Source organism: Pithys albifrons, chromosome 1 (genome assembly GCF_047495875.1).
Source record: "Pithys albifrons albifrons isolate INPA30051 chromosome 1, PitAlb_v1, whole genome shotgun sequence".
In the NCBI taxonomy this organism is placed as follows: Eukaryota; Metazoa; Chordata; class Aves; order Passeriformes; family Thamnophilidae; genus Pithys; species Pithys albifrons.
Genome location: NC_092458.1, coordinates 8,042,299 through 8,059,912, shown reverse-complemented (window position 1 = coordinate 8,059,912; position 17,614 = coordinate 8,042,299). Strand labels below are relative to the sequence as shown.

At 39.6% G+C, this 17,614-nt stretch overlaps 1 protein-coding gene across 2 annotated transcripts in view; it reads right to left on the bottom strand.

The window, feature by feature from the left end:
* Positions 1-17,614, bottom strand: part of PHKA2 (phosphorylase kinase regulatory subunit alpha 2) — a 47,897-nt gene that overhangs the window by 17,422 nt on the left and 12,861 nt on the right. For both annotated transcript variants that reach the window (XM_071555364.1, XM_071555278.1), the window contains exons 7-21: positions 17,215-17,313; positions 16,755-16,901; positions 16,475-16,528; positions 15,806-15,928; positions 14,076-14,171; positions 12,650-12,757; positions 11,919-11,997; positions 10,124-10,258; positions 8,125-8,234; positions 5,605-5,749; positions 5,067-5,145; positions 3,456-3,619; positions 2,638-2,811; positions 1,461-1,549; positions 278-411 (exon numbers count right to left, since the gene is read on the bottom strand). In XM_071555364.1, the coding sequence (XP_071411465.1) occupies positions 278-411; positions 1,461-1,549; positions 2,638-2,811; positions 3,456-3,619; positions 5,067-5,145; positions 5,605-5,749; positions 8,125-8,234; positions 10,124-10,258; positions 11,919-11,997; positions 12,650-12,757; positions 14,076-14,171; positions 15,806-15,928; positions 16,475-16,528; positions 16,755-16,901; positions 17,215-17,313 (1,736 nt within the window). The remainder of the gene's footprint in view (positions 1-277; positions 412-1,460; positions 1,550-2,637; positions 2,812-3,455; positions 3,620-5,066; positions 5,146-5,604; positions 5,750-8,124; positions 8,235-10,123; positions 10,259-11,918; positions 11,998-12,649; positions 12,758-14,075; positions 14,172-15,805; positions 15,929-16,474; positions 16,529-16,754; positions 16,902-17,214; positions 17,314-17,614) is intronic.

Here is a 17,614-nt window from a genome sequence, read left to right as displayed (position 1 = left end):
GGGTGGGTTCTCATTCATGGAAAGAACTTACACATTTCATTTGTGAGCCCTGGAGCCTTTCAGTGTGTGCCAATCAACTCTAAAATTTGCACTAGTATTCTTTTGTATCCAAACAATTTAAGTAATCAAGCTAACTGAAAATAGGCTTGAGAAAGCACTAAATACTTTAACTCTCCCCTCAAACACAACTCTGAACAATGAAGAGCATTTGCATAAGAATAAGCAGGTAGTTGTGACCAAACTTAGAGATGCTGAAGTTCATATTCAGACAACTCACTTTAGTATGTGCAAAATATATAAGATATCTGCTTGATCATGGAGTGTTGGACATTCCTTCAGCTGATCAACAAGCTTCCTGCAATCCAAGTCACCATGAGCATCTTTAGGTAAGTGCAAAACATTTTCACAGTCCTGATAACAGAGATGGATGAAAAATCAAAGACATGATCTTGAAAAAAGTAGCAGATTAAATTCAAACAGTAACTTCCCATTAAAAAATTTCAACAGACTTGAAACAAAACTCTGCATTTGAAATACAGACACATCCCATTGTTCTTGACAGGCTACTGCAGACATGAAAAGGAGACTAATCCCAAGAAAAGCAACACCCAGAATGGAACCTTGACTCTATTTTTTTTTGACAAAACAAAGAAACGAAATTATTTGCATGCTTCTCCTGTCATTTTATGTTACCTGCAAAGAGAAAAGCAGAGAGATACTGTATTTTTTTGAGTTGAAATAATGTAGGGCTTTTTGAGTTCCATCCTGATCCTGTATACACGCTTTGTGAATGCAGATACTGCCATCTTTATGAAACTAACGTGTTAACTAATCAGATGATGCAATCCAATGGTGAGTTCTGATGGAAAGTTTTGTTTAACAAGCTACTCAAGAATTTATGTGGTTCTAAAATACCGTTTCCACAAACAGAACCTTGTGCAGAGCAGAATCCTTCAGGAGGATGGATACAATCTCTTCTAACCATTCTCAGCAGCTGGTTATATATACCAAGACAAAATGAGAGCTGAGCACAAGCCCATCTTCATGCCTTGAGGTGGGACTTGGCTGGTGCCTTAAGGATTTTCATACATTCTCATATTTCCTGAAGAACATCTCTAAAGGCTGTGAACATCCTGTCCTTCCCTTTGTGTTCAGCTAGAACTAAAGATGATTACTTAACCTTTGGCCTTTAAAAATAAGCAACTATTTTATTATTGCTGTTTAGCACATGCAACTAAAAACTTTCCACTTGATAGTCTATTTGACTAAAAAACCTTCATCCAGCCAAAAAAAATAAACTCCAAGACAAGGGAGTGCCTCAGACAGAATGGCTGTGAAGTGACAGAATAAGTCTGTGAAGAAAAATGGTAACTGGCATAGGATTTGGATGGAAAACACAAGGAAAGGCCACAGCACTGCATCCTAAAACCAGAAACAGCATAAAAAATCCCACAGGTTACCTTTGTCTCAAAGAAACAGGGATTATCCACAAGATTCAGGGACTTTCGGTGTGTGTTCAGAACTTTAGTGGGAAGAGACATCGGCACAGCTGAACAGCAAAGCCACCAAAACAAAAAGGAAAAGAAAGTAACATGAAAATCAAAACCACCTACACGAAGCAGCTATACCAGGTAAAAACAACTGAAATACACAGAGACAACGCTCCTGCGATGCTGTGCATGGAACTCTGAGACAAGTTCGGGGACTCTGTTCCCGAATCTCCCTGTGAGCTTGTTCCAAGATCAGCATGTCAAAGGCTCAGGTGCTACATGCTCAGTTGGCATCTCTAATGACCCAGAAACCCTGACCTCACCCTGCTAAGTGTTGTAGACATTTTAACAGGAATAAAGTGGAGAAGATGGTCCAACTGGTGAGATATCATAATTAAAATTATAATGCTAAATGCAGGTTAATGCTCTGCTAACTTCACATCCTGAATTCAATAGAGGATATGATGTTGTGGCACATGGAAAGATGGGAGAAAAGACTAACAGAAAAGGTTGAAAGTTATTAATCTACACTGAAGTTAAAGGAAGCCTTCCCTTGACTAGGGCACTGAATACTGCATATCTACATATAAAACAATGCATAAGTTGGAAACTATTTACAAATTCAGTCAAAGCATTATTTTGGTGTATATTCTCCAATCAGTCTATAAGAAATGTAGCATAATTAAAATACTGTACCACCTCTCTACTCCATTTGCTCTTACAAATTTACAAAGTACATGTGCATATTTATGTTTTTCTTGCAGTAAACATTTCACTTCACTACAGCTTTATTAAAATAAAAAAGTACATTTTTTCTGCCTTTATATAAACAAAGACAAAACAACGAATTAGACTGTGAAATTCTGTCCAACTGAGAAGCTAGTGCAGTTTCTGTAACATTAACTTAAATTAAATGTTACATTTCATAGCAGGTTTTCTACACCAACACCATGACATGGGATACTGTGGGGACAAAAAAGCAGCAGGTTCAGAGTCATTCTTACTTCTTAAAGAACTTCTTATTTCTTCTCTATACAAAAAGAACTAGTGGCATGAGTATGTTAAAAGGCATCATTTTGAAATACTTGAACTTTTAGCACTCGAGTTTTTCTAGTATTATCACTAAATAAATAATCGGGAGAAATACCTGGAACCTCCAAGCCCTTTGTCTTGGCCATTATTGACAGTATCTCTTCTGTGGAATGGTTTGCACTGAACACAGGTGGCTGATTGGCTGTCTTTGAAGTTGGAGGCAGGTATGATTTCAGTGCTGTACTCTGCAGGACATCATTTATATACTGATCCAGCTCATCCTGGCTATCTAGTGTAATGTGTGACATAAAAAGGTTTATTAAAGATAAAATCCTAATTTATTAGTGCTTTCTTATTCAAACACACCACTATTTTTTATACAGAAGGGCACTCAAAAATACAAGAATATCGTGAGAGATTTTTAAGCCAAATAAATTGGAAAGAAAAGAAAAAAATAATCAGTTTTGAACACTTTGAAAACAGGTGCATTAAGAAGCTGCTTTTCCTTTTGGAAGGAATGCAAAGGGACTTTTTTCTTGCTGGTAGTCCACATAACATAGCTGGACTTGTTGACTTTAAATGTCTTTTCCAACCTGTGTGATTCTGAGAACCTATCATCTCTTCCACACAAGCTCTTGTCTGACTCCTCACAGCCTCTTCCTGCCTCCAGCCTCTTCCACACCTCCCCATCTGCCAACTTCAGACACAGCTTTACTGTAGCAGATACCAGTCAATGCCATACTATCAACGTAGGAAGAATACAGAGGAATTAATTCCACAAATTAAGTCATGCAGGTACTGTCCTCAGAAGGGTGCATGAGAAATCCGAATCACTACCAGGTGTGCACAGAACAGACTCTGCACTGTAGGTAAACCCAAGCTCTGCTGACAGAACTTGACAGTGAAAAAATATGAAGTGAAAAATGCTACTACCTTTTTCACAGAAATCTGCTGGGTAGTCTCCATATTCACTGTCAGGACTATTACACTCTTCACTACGGTCATCAAACAGTTTTAGGTCACAGTCTGGATCCAGGAAGCTCAGATATGTATGAAAAGAGGTTGTAAGAAATTCTGCTAGCTTGCCTATCTTCACCCTGGAAACAGGAACACATGGCAAAGAGCACTGACATCAACCATTTTCATACCAATTAATGCTCACAGAGCTTTCCATGACTCCTCCAAAATTTATCAGACCTACTGCTGAATCCACCTTTGGTAACTACAAAGCAGCAGGTACTGGCACTGGAAAAAAAAAAAGGCAAAACAGTTGCAGATCCAGCTGGGTGCTTACTGCTCCAGCTACTAATTGAACTTTAACTGCGTTATGGTGACACCTGCAGGCCTAACTGAAGGGCTAATTTACAGGGTGCTCTATATTTATATGAAGAGAGACCCTGAACAAACACCTAAACTCCAACGACAATGCATGAGAAACTGAGGCTGGGAAGTTCCCATGAACGGAACTTTTCACAGAACTGCAGTGCTGCTAAAAAGCAGAAAGCACATCTGTGCTGGTTTTGGCTGGTATAAAGTTAATTATCTTCAGACTAACTAGTATGGGGCTGCACTTTGGATTTGTGCTGGGGACAGTGCTGGAAACAGTGCTGATAACACAGGGGTGTATTAGTTGCTGTTAAGCAGTGCTAGCACAGCACCACCGTCTTTTCTGCTTCTCACTTCACCAGCACAGGCTGATGGGAGGGGACACGGCTGGGACCAAAGGGACCCCAAGTGACCAAAGGGACATTCCATGCCATAGGGTGTCATGCTCAGCATACAGAGCTGGGGGAAGAAGAAGGAAGGGGAGAATACAGGATTTGTCTTCCCAAGTCACAGTTACTTTTATGGAGCACAGCTTTCCTGGAGATGGCTGAACACCTTCCTGCCTGTGGGAATTGGTGAATAATGTCCTGCTTTGCTTTGCTTGCACGTTTGGCTTTTGCTTTACCTATTAAACTGTCTTTATCTCAGCCCACAAATTTTCTCACTTTTACTCTTCCAATTCTCTTCTCAATCCCACTAAGGGGAGAGGGAGTGGCTGTGTGGGGCTGAATTGTTGACTGGAGTTAAACCATGACAACATTTGATGGCCAAAGGAAGATACTGGTTGAGAAAGGGCAAGTGAAAAGAAAATAGGGAGGTGCTGTGGCATCGTATTTTATACACAGATGATTGGAACACATAAGCTCACAAGTACTACATGTAATATATGTTTAAATCATGTCAAATAACTGTGAAAGTAATGTACTTCTTAATAACAGAAGACCAGCTAAGACCAAGATTTTGTAATTCCACAGGTCTGACATTCATTTTCCTTATCCACTAATGGCAGTGAGAGATGGTACACCTTTTCAGAGACAATCTTTCCCACTGCATGTGAGGTTCAGCTACTATTTGATTGTCATATAACAATTAAAGTGAAACCTCCTCTGCAGAGTTCTAGTACAAGGTCTGTGCACTATCACAAGTTCAAAACTGAGACTTTTATAGGATTTCATTTTAAAAATCATGGAGATAGTAATTTGGGGGTTCTGACATTACCTTGCACCACCAAAATAACCATCCTCTAATTTTCTTATCGTGGCAAGAACTGCTGGATGAATGTCAGTACCATCATCAACTGAAAAAGAATAATGGAGGAGTTGAAGCTAACCAACACATTCTTAAACTATCACATCCAAATAAAGTGAATTACTGGCTGTTCTCTACAACCCAAATCAGACAGAATCCAAAACTGCTACCAATACCACCCTATTCAAAACTCCCAAACAAAAAAGGCAAACAAAACACAATCCCTAGACAAGTTCTAAAGACAAAAACCAACCCTCTCAAGGCAAGTGCCAAATGAAATTTCTTTAGAAAGAAACAGTAGAGAGATGATGGGGTGATGCAAGGCTATAAAGGGGAGTAAAACCCAAATGAAATATTACCATGTCATCCAAATTCAGCATACATTTGAAAAAAACAAAACTGTACTTCTGATGCTAGAAGTCATGCCACCTGTCTCTCCTTAAACTGATGCCCATCCTATTCCGCTGCAGTAATATACTCTGCTTGAAACAGAGAAAATTAAGTTTACCAAGCATTGTGTGGGTGATGGGAAATGTCAGGGTTGGTCTCCCTGTCATCCTCCAACAAGAAGTGAGGTAAGCCAGCTCTGTCTTGAGCATCTCCACAATCATCTGATTGTCTAGAGCCAGATAGAAGTGATGCTGGTCAGTAAACTAGAGAAGAGAAAAACATGACACAGGAATAGTTGTCGGTGCTTTTCTTTTTTTGTTATTTCCTTCCTGAAATCATTCACAAAAGTCACATGAGCTGACCACAACACAAATGGCATGAATTAACCTCACAAAGCCTGAGACTGTGAAAAAGAAATCCATGCTTGTGCAAGAGTCCATTTTTCAACACTTGCAGACTGACTATCAAAGGAAGATATATAAACAAAAAGTAGACAATCACACCCATGGTACAGAATGTTCCCAATGATGTTTTACACTAACTTACAATCTGGAAGATGGAAGTACTCTAAATGGGGAAGAAAAAGGTAACACTAGCAACAAAAACAAGGCTTAAGGGCACACGGAGGACAGGGAGTCAGTAACTGTATGTCTCTTGGGAACAATCTAAATGTCAAACAGGATACAGAAAAGCTGGCAGTTACTGAGGAAAAAAGGTACATTAAATGTACAGGGACAAAGTGTGCTGTTCCCACCACAGCAGAAAGCCAAGAACCACAGTAAGAGACTATGGCTACTTCAGGAGCTAGAACCAAAAAGCTGGACAAATAATGGAAAATATGTCAAAGCAGCCACAACAAAAGTTAAGGAAGCCCATAAGCCCTAGGGAGGGGTTAGCATTAAAGAGCATGTAAATTCAGGCTGGCAAAGTCCAGAGAAATTACTTCATAGAAGGAATTAGGAATGAGCTAAAACAATCTTTGTGCCGCTTGTAATTCAGGAAGAACCAGTCCCAGAAATTCAGAGAAGAAAACACACTGCCTGTCTTTGAAAATGAAGAGCCATTTAAAAAGTCAGGCCAATTCAAACGCCTGAAAGCACAGGAAAACAAAGCCAAATTGAGACAGCCAAGATAATTACAAAATTATAAAGAAAGATGGCCAAAAACCAATCTCAGCAAATCAGTCCAATTTCCTTCTTTGAAGCAATCAGATGGTAAGTATAAGAAAATGGTGAACATCTCTCAACTTTTGCAAATTTTCACACTAGTGAGCAGAAGAAAAAACATTTCATGAGACAGAACTATTTTTAAAATTGTTCTCAAAAGATAGTTATTAACCATTTTTTCAGAATGTCAGTGTGTATGAATAGAGTCAGCCTTTGCCCCACACCTAATCAAGTGTTTTCACCAGAAAAGAGAATGAAATACAAATGACAAACTCAAAAAATTTGTGGACACTAGTCAAGATCAACAAGATGACTTAACTGCTAACCTTAGCCAGGTGACATTAAACATTAACTCTAGCCACCTCAAAAAATCAGAGGAAATATCTGGCTGTTAAGCACAATGGAAAATGTTATGGAGGTTTTAGTCAAACATGGAATAAGCAGGAACTGTCACTATGATGGTAATGTAAAGATAAACACCATATTTTAATAAACTAATAAGTATGTCCATACTTGATACATGGCAAATTTTCAGCTGGAATATTTGGTCCTACTTACAAAGTAAGATGTGAATGAAGAGGTATTTAGAAAAAAATCATGTGTCTAAGGAATGTTTTCCTTATTTGCAAAAGAGAAAATTGGTTCAGGGGAGCAACACAACATATAACACGTTATACAGCTACTTGTGATCAAGGGATGTGGGGGAAGAATGAGAAGGGAGCTCCATTTTTTGCAGTAAATCTAATGTTTGGGCATTATGAAGCACTACAGAAGCATTCTACAGAGTCCACTGAATGTCTTCTGCTGGAGTTTGAAGACTGCATTAGTTGAACATCTGTTTAGAAGGGTGGAAGCATTCTTCATCCTGCTCTAGTTGTACATGCTTGGAGCAGGTGACTCCCTGGCCTTCCAGTACCAACTGCTAGAATAATTCTACTGGAATAGGTGTGCTGTATTTCATTACATGTATAAATAAGAGCCATTAATTCTGTCAGGATGCAAAATTCCTGGTACACTGAAAAAATGCACTGAAGAGAAACAGAGCAACCCTTTCTCAGCACTACTGACCCTTTCAATAATACCATGAAAAGATCACATCATCACTTGGGGGTTACAGTACTTGGCAAGCTTATGTGCTACTATATTTTTTGATTAAAGCAATCAGTAGAAAGATGTGTTAAGTGACGTATTTCTGCAGAAACTACTCCATTAGCTAGAATATTGGTTTGGGCAGAGACAACTTTGTACTATTGATTTGCTGTGTTCTCTTAAGCCAGAAGCCAAAGAAGCCAGACTCTGAATGACAGAAGAGAAATTATCAGAAATTCCATCACTCTTAAAAACCACACAAAGCAAAGCACATCTGCCCTGTTCTACCTAAAGCAAAAGCAACAGCACGTAAAAGCAAAGGGCTTCGCTAATGATTTGCCATTAAGTAAGGAGTGATTTTCCTGCCAGCTTTACATGCTCACCTGTGGGGTAAAAGCAAATATTTGATTTCTTATCACATACAGCTTGGAGGTGCCCAACACTCCAATGTGTCGGTGTGGCCGCCCACTTAATTTCATGTTCTTATTCCGGCCTGCAAAGAAAAGAGAAAGAAAAAATGTCTCAGCCAGCATCTCCTGCATGGTTTTCCAAAGTAACCATTTCACTACTTCACTAATACCAGCAAGGCAGAAGACTGGTAACAGAGTGAGATGCTACACACTGGCTGGTTTCATAGCAACCACCAATCTAACAGCCAGAGTCCTTCAAAGGCCTGATTAAAAATATAAATTTTGGCTTCACTGACCATGGGATTGGGTCTTATAATTAGTCATTGTCCATCACCCAAAGCTTCCCCACCAAGAAGGACAGGACAAGCCAGGCCATCAACATACTACAGAAATTGCAGTGCTTTCACTATGGAACATCAAAAATTCTTGCCCAAAGAAGGCTACATCAACATGCAAAGTACATCCAAATATAAAGACAGATTTTCATCAGGCTAATAAGCTCCACTTTTCCCAGAAGAGCTTATTAGGAAATGATCTGCACTACAACCTTTTCACCAGCAGCCAGGAGCTGACTTGAATGTCTCAAGCAATATGAGCCAAACAAACCATGTGCCTAAAAAAATACCACCATGAACATTCCCAACGAAGTCACTGTTAAAAACACTGTATCAGTGTGTCACATCATCCTGCTCATAACCCCCTACGAGTGGAAGAAAGCTATTATGAATTATAATAAATACAAGCTTCTGAGAATGTGTCATTTTTTTGAAGAATTTTGTGATAAAGAGACAGATTCTTCCTCAAAAGCAGCATATACCATTTCCTTTCTCTGTGTAAAGGGCATACTTTCTGAAACTTTTTTGAAGGCCCCATTACTTGGGATGCTTCTAAAAAAGCTTTCTATTAAATGAAAGAAAAACCCCTACAAACCAAGAATGACCACAACAAATAAAATGTCCATCCCATGAGCAGCCTCCTACTCTTCCTCAGCACTATCTGTAGCCAAATTGCCACGGAAACATGCTCCAGACTGATAAAGAAGCACAACAGTGGTCCACACCATAAAGGAATCTACCAGACTGATTCACCCCATCTCAACTTTACTTTGTAGTAATATCCACAATTTTGAGTTGTGATTTGCTGAAATGACTGGAGAAGTAAAACTAAATTCAATTAGAAATACATGTAACAAATTTTCCACCAAGACCTAAATAATTCCAGGAAGGATTATCAAAAAGCAGCTATGAAAATATTTTCAACAACTAGAACCAGACAGGGTTTTGGTGCTTTTATTTAACTACATTCTCAGGCTCTGAGGAAAACAGGACTTGAGAGCCACTGTTGAGGAACTGCAACATATTTAAAGTTCTGAGTCTGAAAAAACACTAAAGGCTTCTGGGTTTGCAACAAAGAGCTTCAGAAGCTCAACACAGCTCAGGGTTGGAAGGAACTTTAGCAAGAATCTGACACCCAAAGATGCTCTGATAGCAGCAGCACAGCTTCCCTGATTTGGAGCAGAAAATTTCCCAGACTGCCTTCTGTGAAGAGTGGCAATCACCCTGCCCAGTTTCCAGACATAAAACAGACTTCTGAAAGGAGAAATGTTTGATTTTTTTTCTGTGTTTTTCCAGGCATTTTTTCTAAAGCCAGTTTCTCTGTTGAGTAGTTTCTGCAGGGCAAAAGAAGAGTCAGTTCTTGCCTAACTCCAAGAGCAGGGGGGAAACTGTTTTTTTCACCACCGTTTCTAATGAGGCAATTTTTTTTTTCCTGAGTGCCTTATTTAAGACAGAAGCTCCAAGTTTGTTAAGCTTCTTTGCACAAACACATTTTTTTAGATCTAAGAAGTTGATTTAAATAAAAGACATTCAATCCAAGAAATTGAGACAGTGTGAAGCAAGAACAAAAAATAAATCACAACCCTTAAAAAATACCTGTCACAGCAGCAGAGAGGCTTCCATGTTCAGGTACTTACCCAGCATGGTGTAGAGGTTACTCAGGATGCGAGCTGGCTGCACTCGGAGCGGGTGGATGTCAGCAATGCTCTCAACGCTGATTCCACGGTCTTGCAAGAGATTCTTAATGTGATTAGATTCTGCCAAAACAGTTACTGCATAACAGAAAACAAAAACACTGAGAATCAATGTTCTACCCTTTTTCACTGACTGTCTCTACTTGTCACCTCTCAATTAATGCATTTAGTTAACTAAAAAGGCATGAAGCCCTCACTTCTTTCTTAATTTATAAGCCTGTGAGATCAAGTCAGATTTTTATTTTCTGCTTCTCAATATTTCTTGCTATTCATACAATCACAGAATCATAGAATCAATTGGGTTGGAAAAGACCTCCGAGATCATCAAGTCCAACCCTTGGTCCAACTCCAGTCCATTTACCAGATCATGGCACTCAGTGCCATGTCGAATCTCAGTTTAAAAACCTCCAGGGATGGGGAATCCACCATCTCTCTGGGCAGCCCACTCCAATGCCTGATTACTCTCTCTGGAAAGAATTTTTTTCTGATCTCCAACTTCAATTTCCCCTGGCAGAGCTTGAGCCCGTGCCCCCTTGTCCTATTGCTGAGTGCCTGGGAGAAGAGACCAACCCCCACCTGGCTAGAACTTCCTGTCCATTCTGGACTACATGGTAATTCAAGTTGGAAGGGTTCTCACAAGGTTTCTACTCAAACCTCCTGCTCAAAGCAGGATCAGACCTGCTGAAGTTACATCAGATTCTGTGAGATTTTATCACTCTTCTTATTTCTTTCAGTACTACCAGTTTGGGTCATGCAGTCACTTTCAGCAGATAGGGAGAGCAACGGGAAGCACAGCTTGAAAATCTTTGTTGTTCTAACACAGCACACTCCAACAATACAGCCAAGCCACTGAGAAACAGGTGCTGTTACTTGTATAGCCATAAATGTTACACAGGCCATAAAATGGCAGAGGTAGGGAAAAAAATTCCCAAATCAGAAGAATTTACAATCCAGGCCCTGATTCCATTTCTTGTCCTGCTTGAGGTTTTGCCCATATAGTGCAGCTTATTGGGTTGGGACTAATAATTCAGTATTCTTCTTTGTATTGTGAATATTTGCCCAAGAATGCTAAAAAGAATCCAGCACTTCTATTTCTACTGGAAATTAAGCACTTCAAAATAATGAGATTCCAACAGGGGGGTAAACAGAACCAGCCCAGGTTGCAGTACCATTGATAAATGCTGCTCCTGATAAACAAGCTGGTTGCTCTTCAGAGCAGTAAAAGCCCTTGAGAAGTCTTAAAGACCAGATCAGCTGGTGTTTGCCCTCTCCTTAATTTTCTGGGTTTGGCTGTTCCTGCACTAACTAAAGAGGCCACTTCCTGCAGCAGCCAAAGGCCAGCCCTAACTCTGGCTGTGTCACCTCCGTGTGCAGGGATCCTCCCCACTCAGTGCCCTCTGGTTCCTCCAAGAGAGGGGCTTTCCTCCAAGAAACCTAATGAAACTGATCCATCTCCAGTCAGTCCAGCTATTTTTTTCCAGAATCCACCAAGATTTTCCTTTTCACTACAAGATTAAGTGTTCCACTCTCCAGTTCCTGACAAGTCTTAAAATTTTAACAAGTATTTAAAAAAAAAAAGTATGTTAAGCCCCTTTCTCCTTCTCACAGTATCATCAAAGCATCTGTGTCCCAAGCAAAAATCTACATTATTTTTAACATATTTTTCTTCCCTCCTGTATCCAGGGGCTTTGTTACCACATAATTCAATTCACCCAGAATGTTCAGAAAACTCCTTCACCTTGTACCACAACATCAGGTTTAAATCCAGTGGAAAATCTCCTGTTTAAGGGATCAATTTCACCTGCAGCAAGAAATCCCTAGAATAAATGCAAAAGAAAGATAAAAGAAAGGAAACAAAGAATTTAAGCAAAAAGGCTTCTGATATCTAGACTAAATCTTAACCAATTTCTGAAGTATTTTTCCAGGGCAGCAGAACTTAAGGACAGGTTTATCTATCCTGACACCCAATAGTATATTCAATAAAAACAATGGCCGCACTATTTTTTGGAACAACAAGAACATGGTTCTGACTGACAATCTGCACATTCAGATTTCCTGCTTTAGAGTTGCAGCAACTGACATAATTTTGCCAGGCCAGTGATTTTTCAAGTAGCTCCACAGCCATATTCTGTAGTTCCATCAACTAGTCTGGCTAATAAGGGACAACTCCATAGACACAAAATCCTGGCTCTGGAACAGCCAAGTGAGCCTGGGCATACTTCTCTATCCTATATCCAATCCATCTGGCAACTTATTCAGCTTGATTAGAAACAGACAATTGAATATCTATATACAACAACAACAACAAAAAGGCAAAAAAATACTCCTGAAAGCTCAGAGTCCCCCTTTCATGGTTCATGTAGAAAACACATTGTCCCCTCCCCGTCAACAAAGCTGGACTTACTTAAAGCCCAAGCCATCTGAAACAAAATTAAATATAAGCTTACCTACCATACAAGAAACAATTACCTCTGCTAACAGGCAGCTCAGGACATACAATGATTGACCCCAAAGATGTGGCAACTTTCCCACTGGGACACGATCCACTGAGTGAGGATTTTCATACTCCTCATCCACCTGAAAAGAAATACATAAGCAAGAAAAATTGCTGTGAAGAACAATCGATAACAAATAAGTATTTGAAAACATATGGTCTGTCATCTACCCTTTCTAACCTGCCATTATTACTGACTTAGACATCTGCATGTTTTCGGGACTAGAACTGGAGGAGGAAAAGGACCTCTGCAATTATAGCTTTGGTGTCAGCTCTTCCCCTTCTCACCATGCCTTTGCTGCCTTCCCTCTGGGCTGCTCACAGGTAACGGGGTGTTTGCTTTCCAACCCCTTCCAAGATGGCACTTTAACTTCACTGATGTCTACCTAGTTTTCTGAAATAAAGGTGTTTTCCAAAAATTAAGGCTATTCCACCTTTTCTGTGTTAGCAAGGATGGCCAATGCAAAAATTAAGAGTGGACTTATAATTTAGAAGAAGAACAACTGCCTTGGTTTTGCAGTACAGATCTACTGAGGGCAGGGGAAAACCTCTCCCACATTACTTCTTTACGTAGACATTTTGTATTTTTTATAGACAGGCAAAATCTACCCTGTTAATCTGGCATGTTTGTCAGATCATTAACATATAAAAATCCACAAGAAGGCTCTGAACTCTTATATGCTTGTTCCCACTAGGAAGGCAATGCAGAGTTTCCACCTCAGATCTGTGAGCAAGACATCAGCCGTTGGCTGACCAGCTCAGACCAATCCAGGAGGCTCCACACCCTTAGTGAGTGAGGGCTGAGAAGTCTGAAGTGGGAGAAGAGCTGGCAGGGAGGGATATAAAGGCAAATAGAATGGAAGAGCAAACAAGCTCCTCTGAATGTCTCTGTCACAAGGGGAGAATCAGAAAAACAGTAATAGCAAAGATGGGGGGAAATACCCAAACAAAACAAACAAAAATCCCAGCCCAAATCCTGATTCACCTGCAGCCTGTTTCTGTCTCCAATATAAGCTCTGGAAGAGAGCAGCACAATCAATCAATTGACTGGAAAGGCAGCATAGTCTATGCTTTATTTCTTCTCTGAGCTTCAGTTCTTAAGTCAGTATCAACACCTCTTCATTATGTCTTGCTATAATCACGTAAAATTTTAAGCCTGCTCTAATATATTCACAGACACTCAGTTTTCCAAGTAAAAAATGTGGCAATCTAGATGCCCTAAAGTTTACAATTTTCAGCAGGAGCTGTGAGAGGTCCCCTTCTTTTTAAAATAATGTGCAGTAGTCTTTTTTCATTGCTGGTTTAGATTTATCAGAAACAGACAAAACTATAAAATTGACATTCCTTTTGCTACCCATCTCTACTTTGCTTAATGAAGTGGATGCTGCATTTTCACAATACCTTTTCTGGAGGGACTGCATACAGTTCAGGCATTAGCACTAATCCATTCTTCTCTCTAATAAGTATTCCTTCCAGAGCCTCTCTATACTCTTGTACCTGGAAATAGTTTTAAATGAGAGTAAGAATTCACATTACAGTCAGCAAAACTGAGACAAAGTTTTAGCCCTTTCCAACAGTACCTTTCTGATGAACATTCATATATTAAAAAAATGGGGGTGAGGGGAGGGAATCATGACTTACTGATGGAAGAACAGGATTCAAATTATCAGAGACTGTTTCAGTATCTCAGTGTGCAAGCTGTATAAATTGTTAGCTCTCTGCCATGCATATTGCCTATGACTTACTGAATTTTGCTTTGCAGGACTGGGAAATCAGTTATCAGTTTCTCTTAACTGATTCACTTAAAAATTTGTCCAAAGGAAAGCTTAAAATAGATTTCAACTGTTTAAAAATACCAAGTTCACTGAACAGAAAACCATCTTCTTGTGTTCTTAGACAACTTACTATGAACAACAGCAGCAGATTGATACAAAATAAAGAACATGTAATGTATTTTCATATTACCAGATTCCTTATTTTGTTCCATTTCTTAATTATCCCATCCTAAGTTTTTACTTACAATGAAATGCTTTCCAAGCACTACCAGCACCCGACTCTCAGATCCTATTTCTGCTATTCCTGAGTACAGTGGACCACACAAAGTAAGGTACCCACAGGTTCACTTTATGGTACACTCCCATTTTCAGTATCCCATCCTTCTCCACTCTTTTTGAATCCTCCAGGTGCTTGTTTTTCTAACAATTGTTGCCCTTGCAAACACTTGTTTGCAGCAATACTTGGGGAAGACTAAACAGTCACCTGAGTGTCTCAGTGACTCACTCAGCAGTTTATACAGTGGAAACCAGGAGTAATTGCCCTGACCATGTCCTAGCACAGCCTGTCTGCAGAACACAAAAGCAAACAGGTACATACTGTCCCAGATAATCCAGCTAAGTTCTAGAGACTGCTTCATGAAGTGCTTTTTTATTGACAGGACTGAAGTTTCAGTAATTCTGTTTTGCTTCTGATGTAATTTAATTTTAAGGAGCTTAGCAGTTTCCTGTCCCTAGCAAGCCACCAGTCTACAGAAGTCCTGATCTGAATACTTTTAGTTCTGGCTACGTGCTGTTCTTTAACTCACCAACAGTCTCCAAGTGCCACCAGGACCTCTGGAGGGCTCCAATCAGTTTAGCTCCCCTGACCACTGGGTGCTTGACATAGTAATGGGATGAAATGACTCATGGAATTAGTAAATATGAAATGGCTCCTCATAAGGCAACCCCGAACCTCTCTGAATGTAGAACAGGACTTAAAGTAGCATGAATCTTTTTCCCAGCAGCCAAGCCACAGAGGTTGGGGAAAAGCAGCTTGTCTGATCCTACAGTAATTGTGAAAGGGGCAACAACGTTGGTGATAAGACAAAATTAAGCATATAATCCCTGTCTGGCTCAGTTTTACCACACCAGCTGACAGAGCCACTCAACCTGATGGAGAGAGGGCAACAAGGCCCCAGTGTGCACAATCCTGCTGCATCTACTATGTGATGAACTCCCCAGGAAGGTGACACTGGCTGAAGACTATTCCACCCTGCTACTGGGTGATACTGATACCCAAAATAAACATGGAACAAAGTTACAAAATACTGTGGGTAAATGGCTTTGCAATTTGAAAGCAATTTCTGTTTTCCTTACCTGAATTTTGTCGTCATTAAATATTCCATCAATTAAGAAGTATGTCCAGAATACTGGCCACTCACATTCAATATTCTCAAAGAGCTTGAGCTCGGCAGGATCATAGTGCAGCCTGCTTGGATCCTAAAAAATTCAACCACACTTGTTTAGTCACAGTGCTAAATTAGTCACTCATATTCCAATTGTAATGGCAGCCTAATTTATACAAGTAATTAAAACCTAGAAACCAACAAACCCACCAGAAATAGTTTCCATGTAGTCTCTTGACTTTCTCACATTCAGTCTCAAATTAATGGTTTCCCAGACAAATTGACCCTTCCTAGTCTCAGAATCTGTCACTCAAATGATCTTGGCTCTGCCTCAGTTCAAAGATATTTTGGGATGCTTCAGGGACACTGCTTCTGCTTAGACACCATAAGCATATCTAAGGATTAATTTCTTACAGAATTATGAAATAAGTTCTGCCTTTAATAAACTGTTTCCAAACCCTTAGCCTCCTTCAGATATCTGTCATTTCTAGAGTGGATGCCTGGATTACCTCCAAATCCACCAAGATGTCTAAGCAGTGATGGAGAACTTTACCCCTGTGTGCAAATAAGACAAAGTATTTCTATAAAGAATGAGATAAAATTCTTCCTAATGCCTACTGAAAAGCCACATCAGAAGTACCTCTCTGGGTGTCTTGTAACCATCTCGAAGAAAGCGACAGCAGCCATAGCGGCCCTGTAAACACACACAAAATTACTGAAAATTACACAGACATTCTTCCTCACAGTCCAACATAACAAGTATGTGCTGCACTTTAAGGATCACTTAGGGATTTTCCTTCCTCTCTTCCAGGCACAGATGAACCAACTTTGGTTAATTAAACCTTGTTTAATTAAGATATTTGGTTAAGGAAGAGAGGGTCTGTTTATCTTTCTTTTTATAAAACAAAGGAAATTCTTACCTGCAACTTGGATATGATTTCACTCTTGGTCACATTAACAAGGTTTAGATCCTCCACTGCAAAAGCTGGGTAAGAAATAATAGAGAGAAGGCCAGCATCTATCTCCTTTGACGTGGATGCCCTTGGCAACATGGAGTACAGAATAGACTGAGCAAAACAAGAATAGAAGAAAGGGATGTAAAGCAATTTACCTACTTCAAAAGTCAAGTGCAAATGGAAGAGACTATATTATTTGCAAACTTATAAAGAATTCTCTGCATAGTTATTTTTAACTAAGTTAGAATGAGAATGCTTCACACCACTCAATTTCACAAGATCTACTAGAACAGGGTGAGCGTTGTCTGAAGCCATCCAAATCACACGGAGTTCTTGGTTCAGTTAATCAACATTTCATTTAAAAACAAAAGGGAGAGGATGTTGGCTTTTCCCCTAGTAAAGGAAAGAGCAGAATAATTTTTACCTGACAATGTTCTACTTCATCAGGAAGAACATGAATCACTGATTTGTGTCCTCCATGAGCTCCAAAAAGATCTAGTTCATCAATTGCTTCCAAAGCAGCCTTCAAAGATAACCAAACCACACTTAAAGTCATGAAATACCTTTTAAACCAAGTATACACCCTAGCACCTCTGTTTGTCTTCTGAAGGAAATTATGTAAGGCATGACTTTGCTCCACAGACATTTTTTATCTTTAAAGGGGGAAGCTTGGCAGTATTTTAGAAAAGGTGAATATTTCTGTCTTTCCACTAGTAGGATACAAGATTGATGTGCTGGTGATCCTTCTTACAATTTAAAGGCAATGCAAAGCAATGGGCAGCTGGATTTCCACTAAGACATCATCAAAACAGTGAAGTATTTAG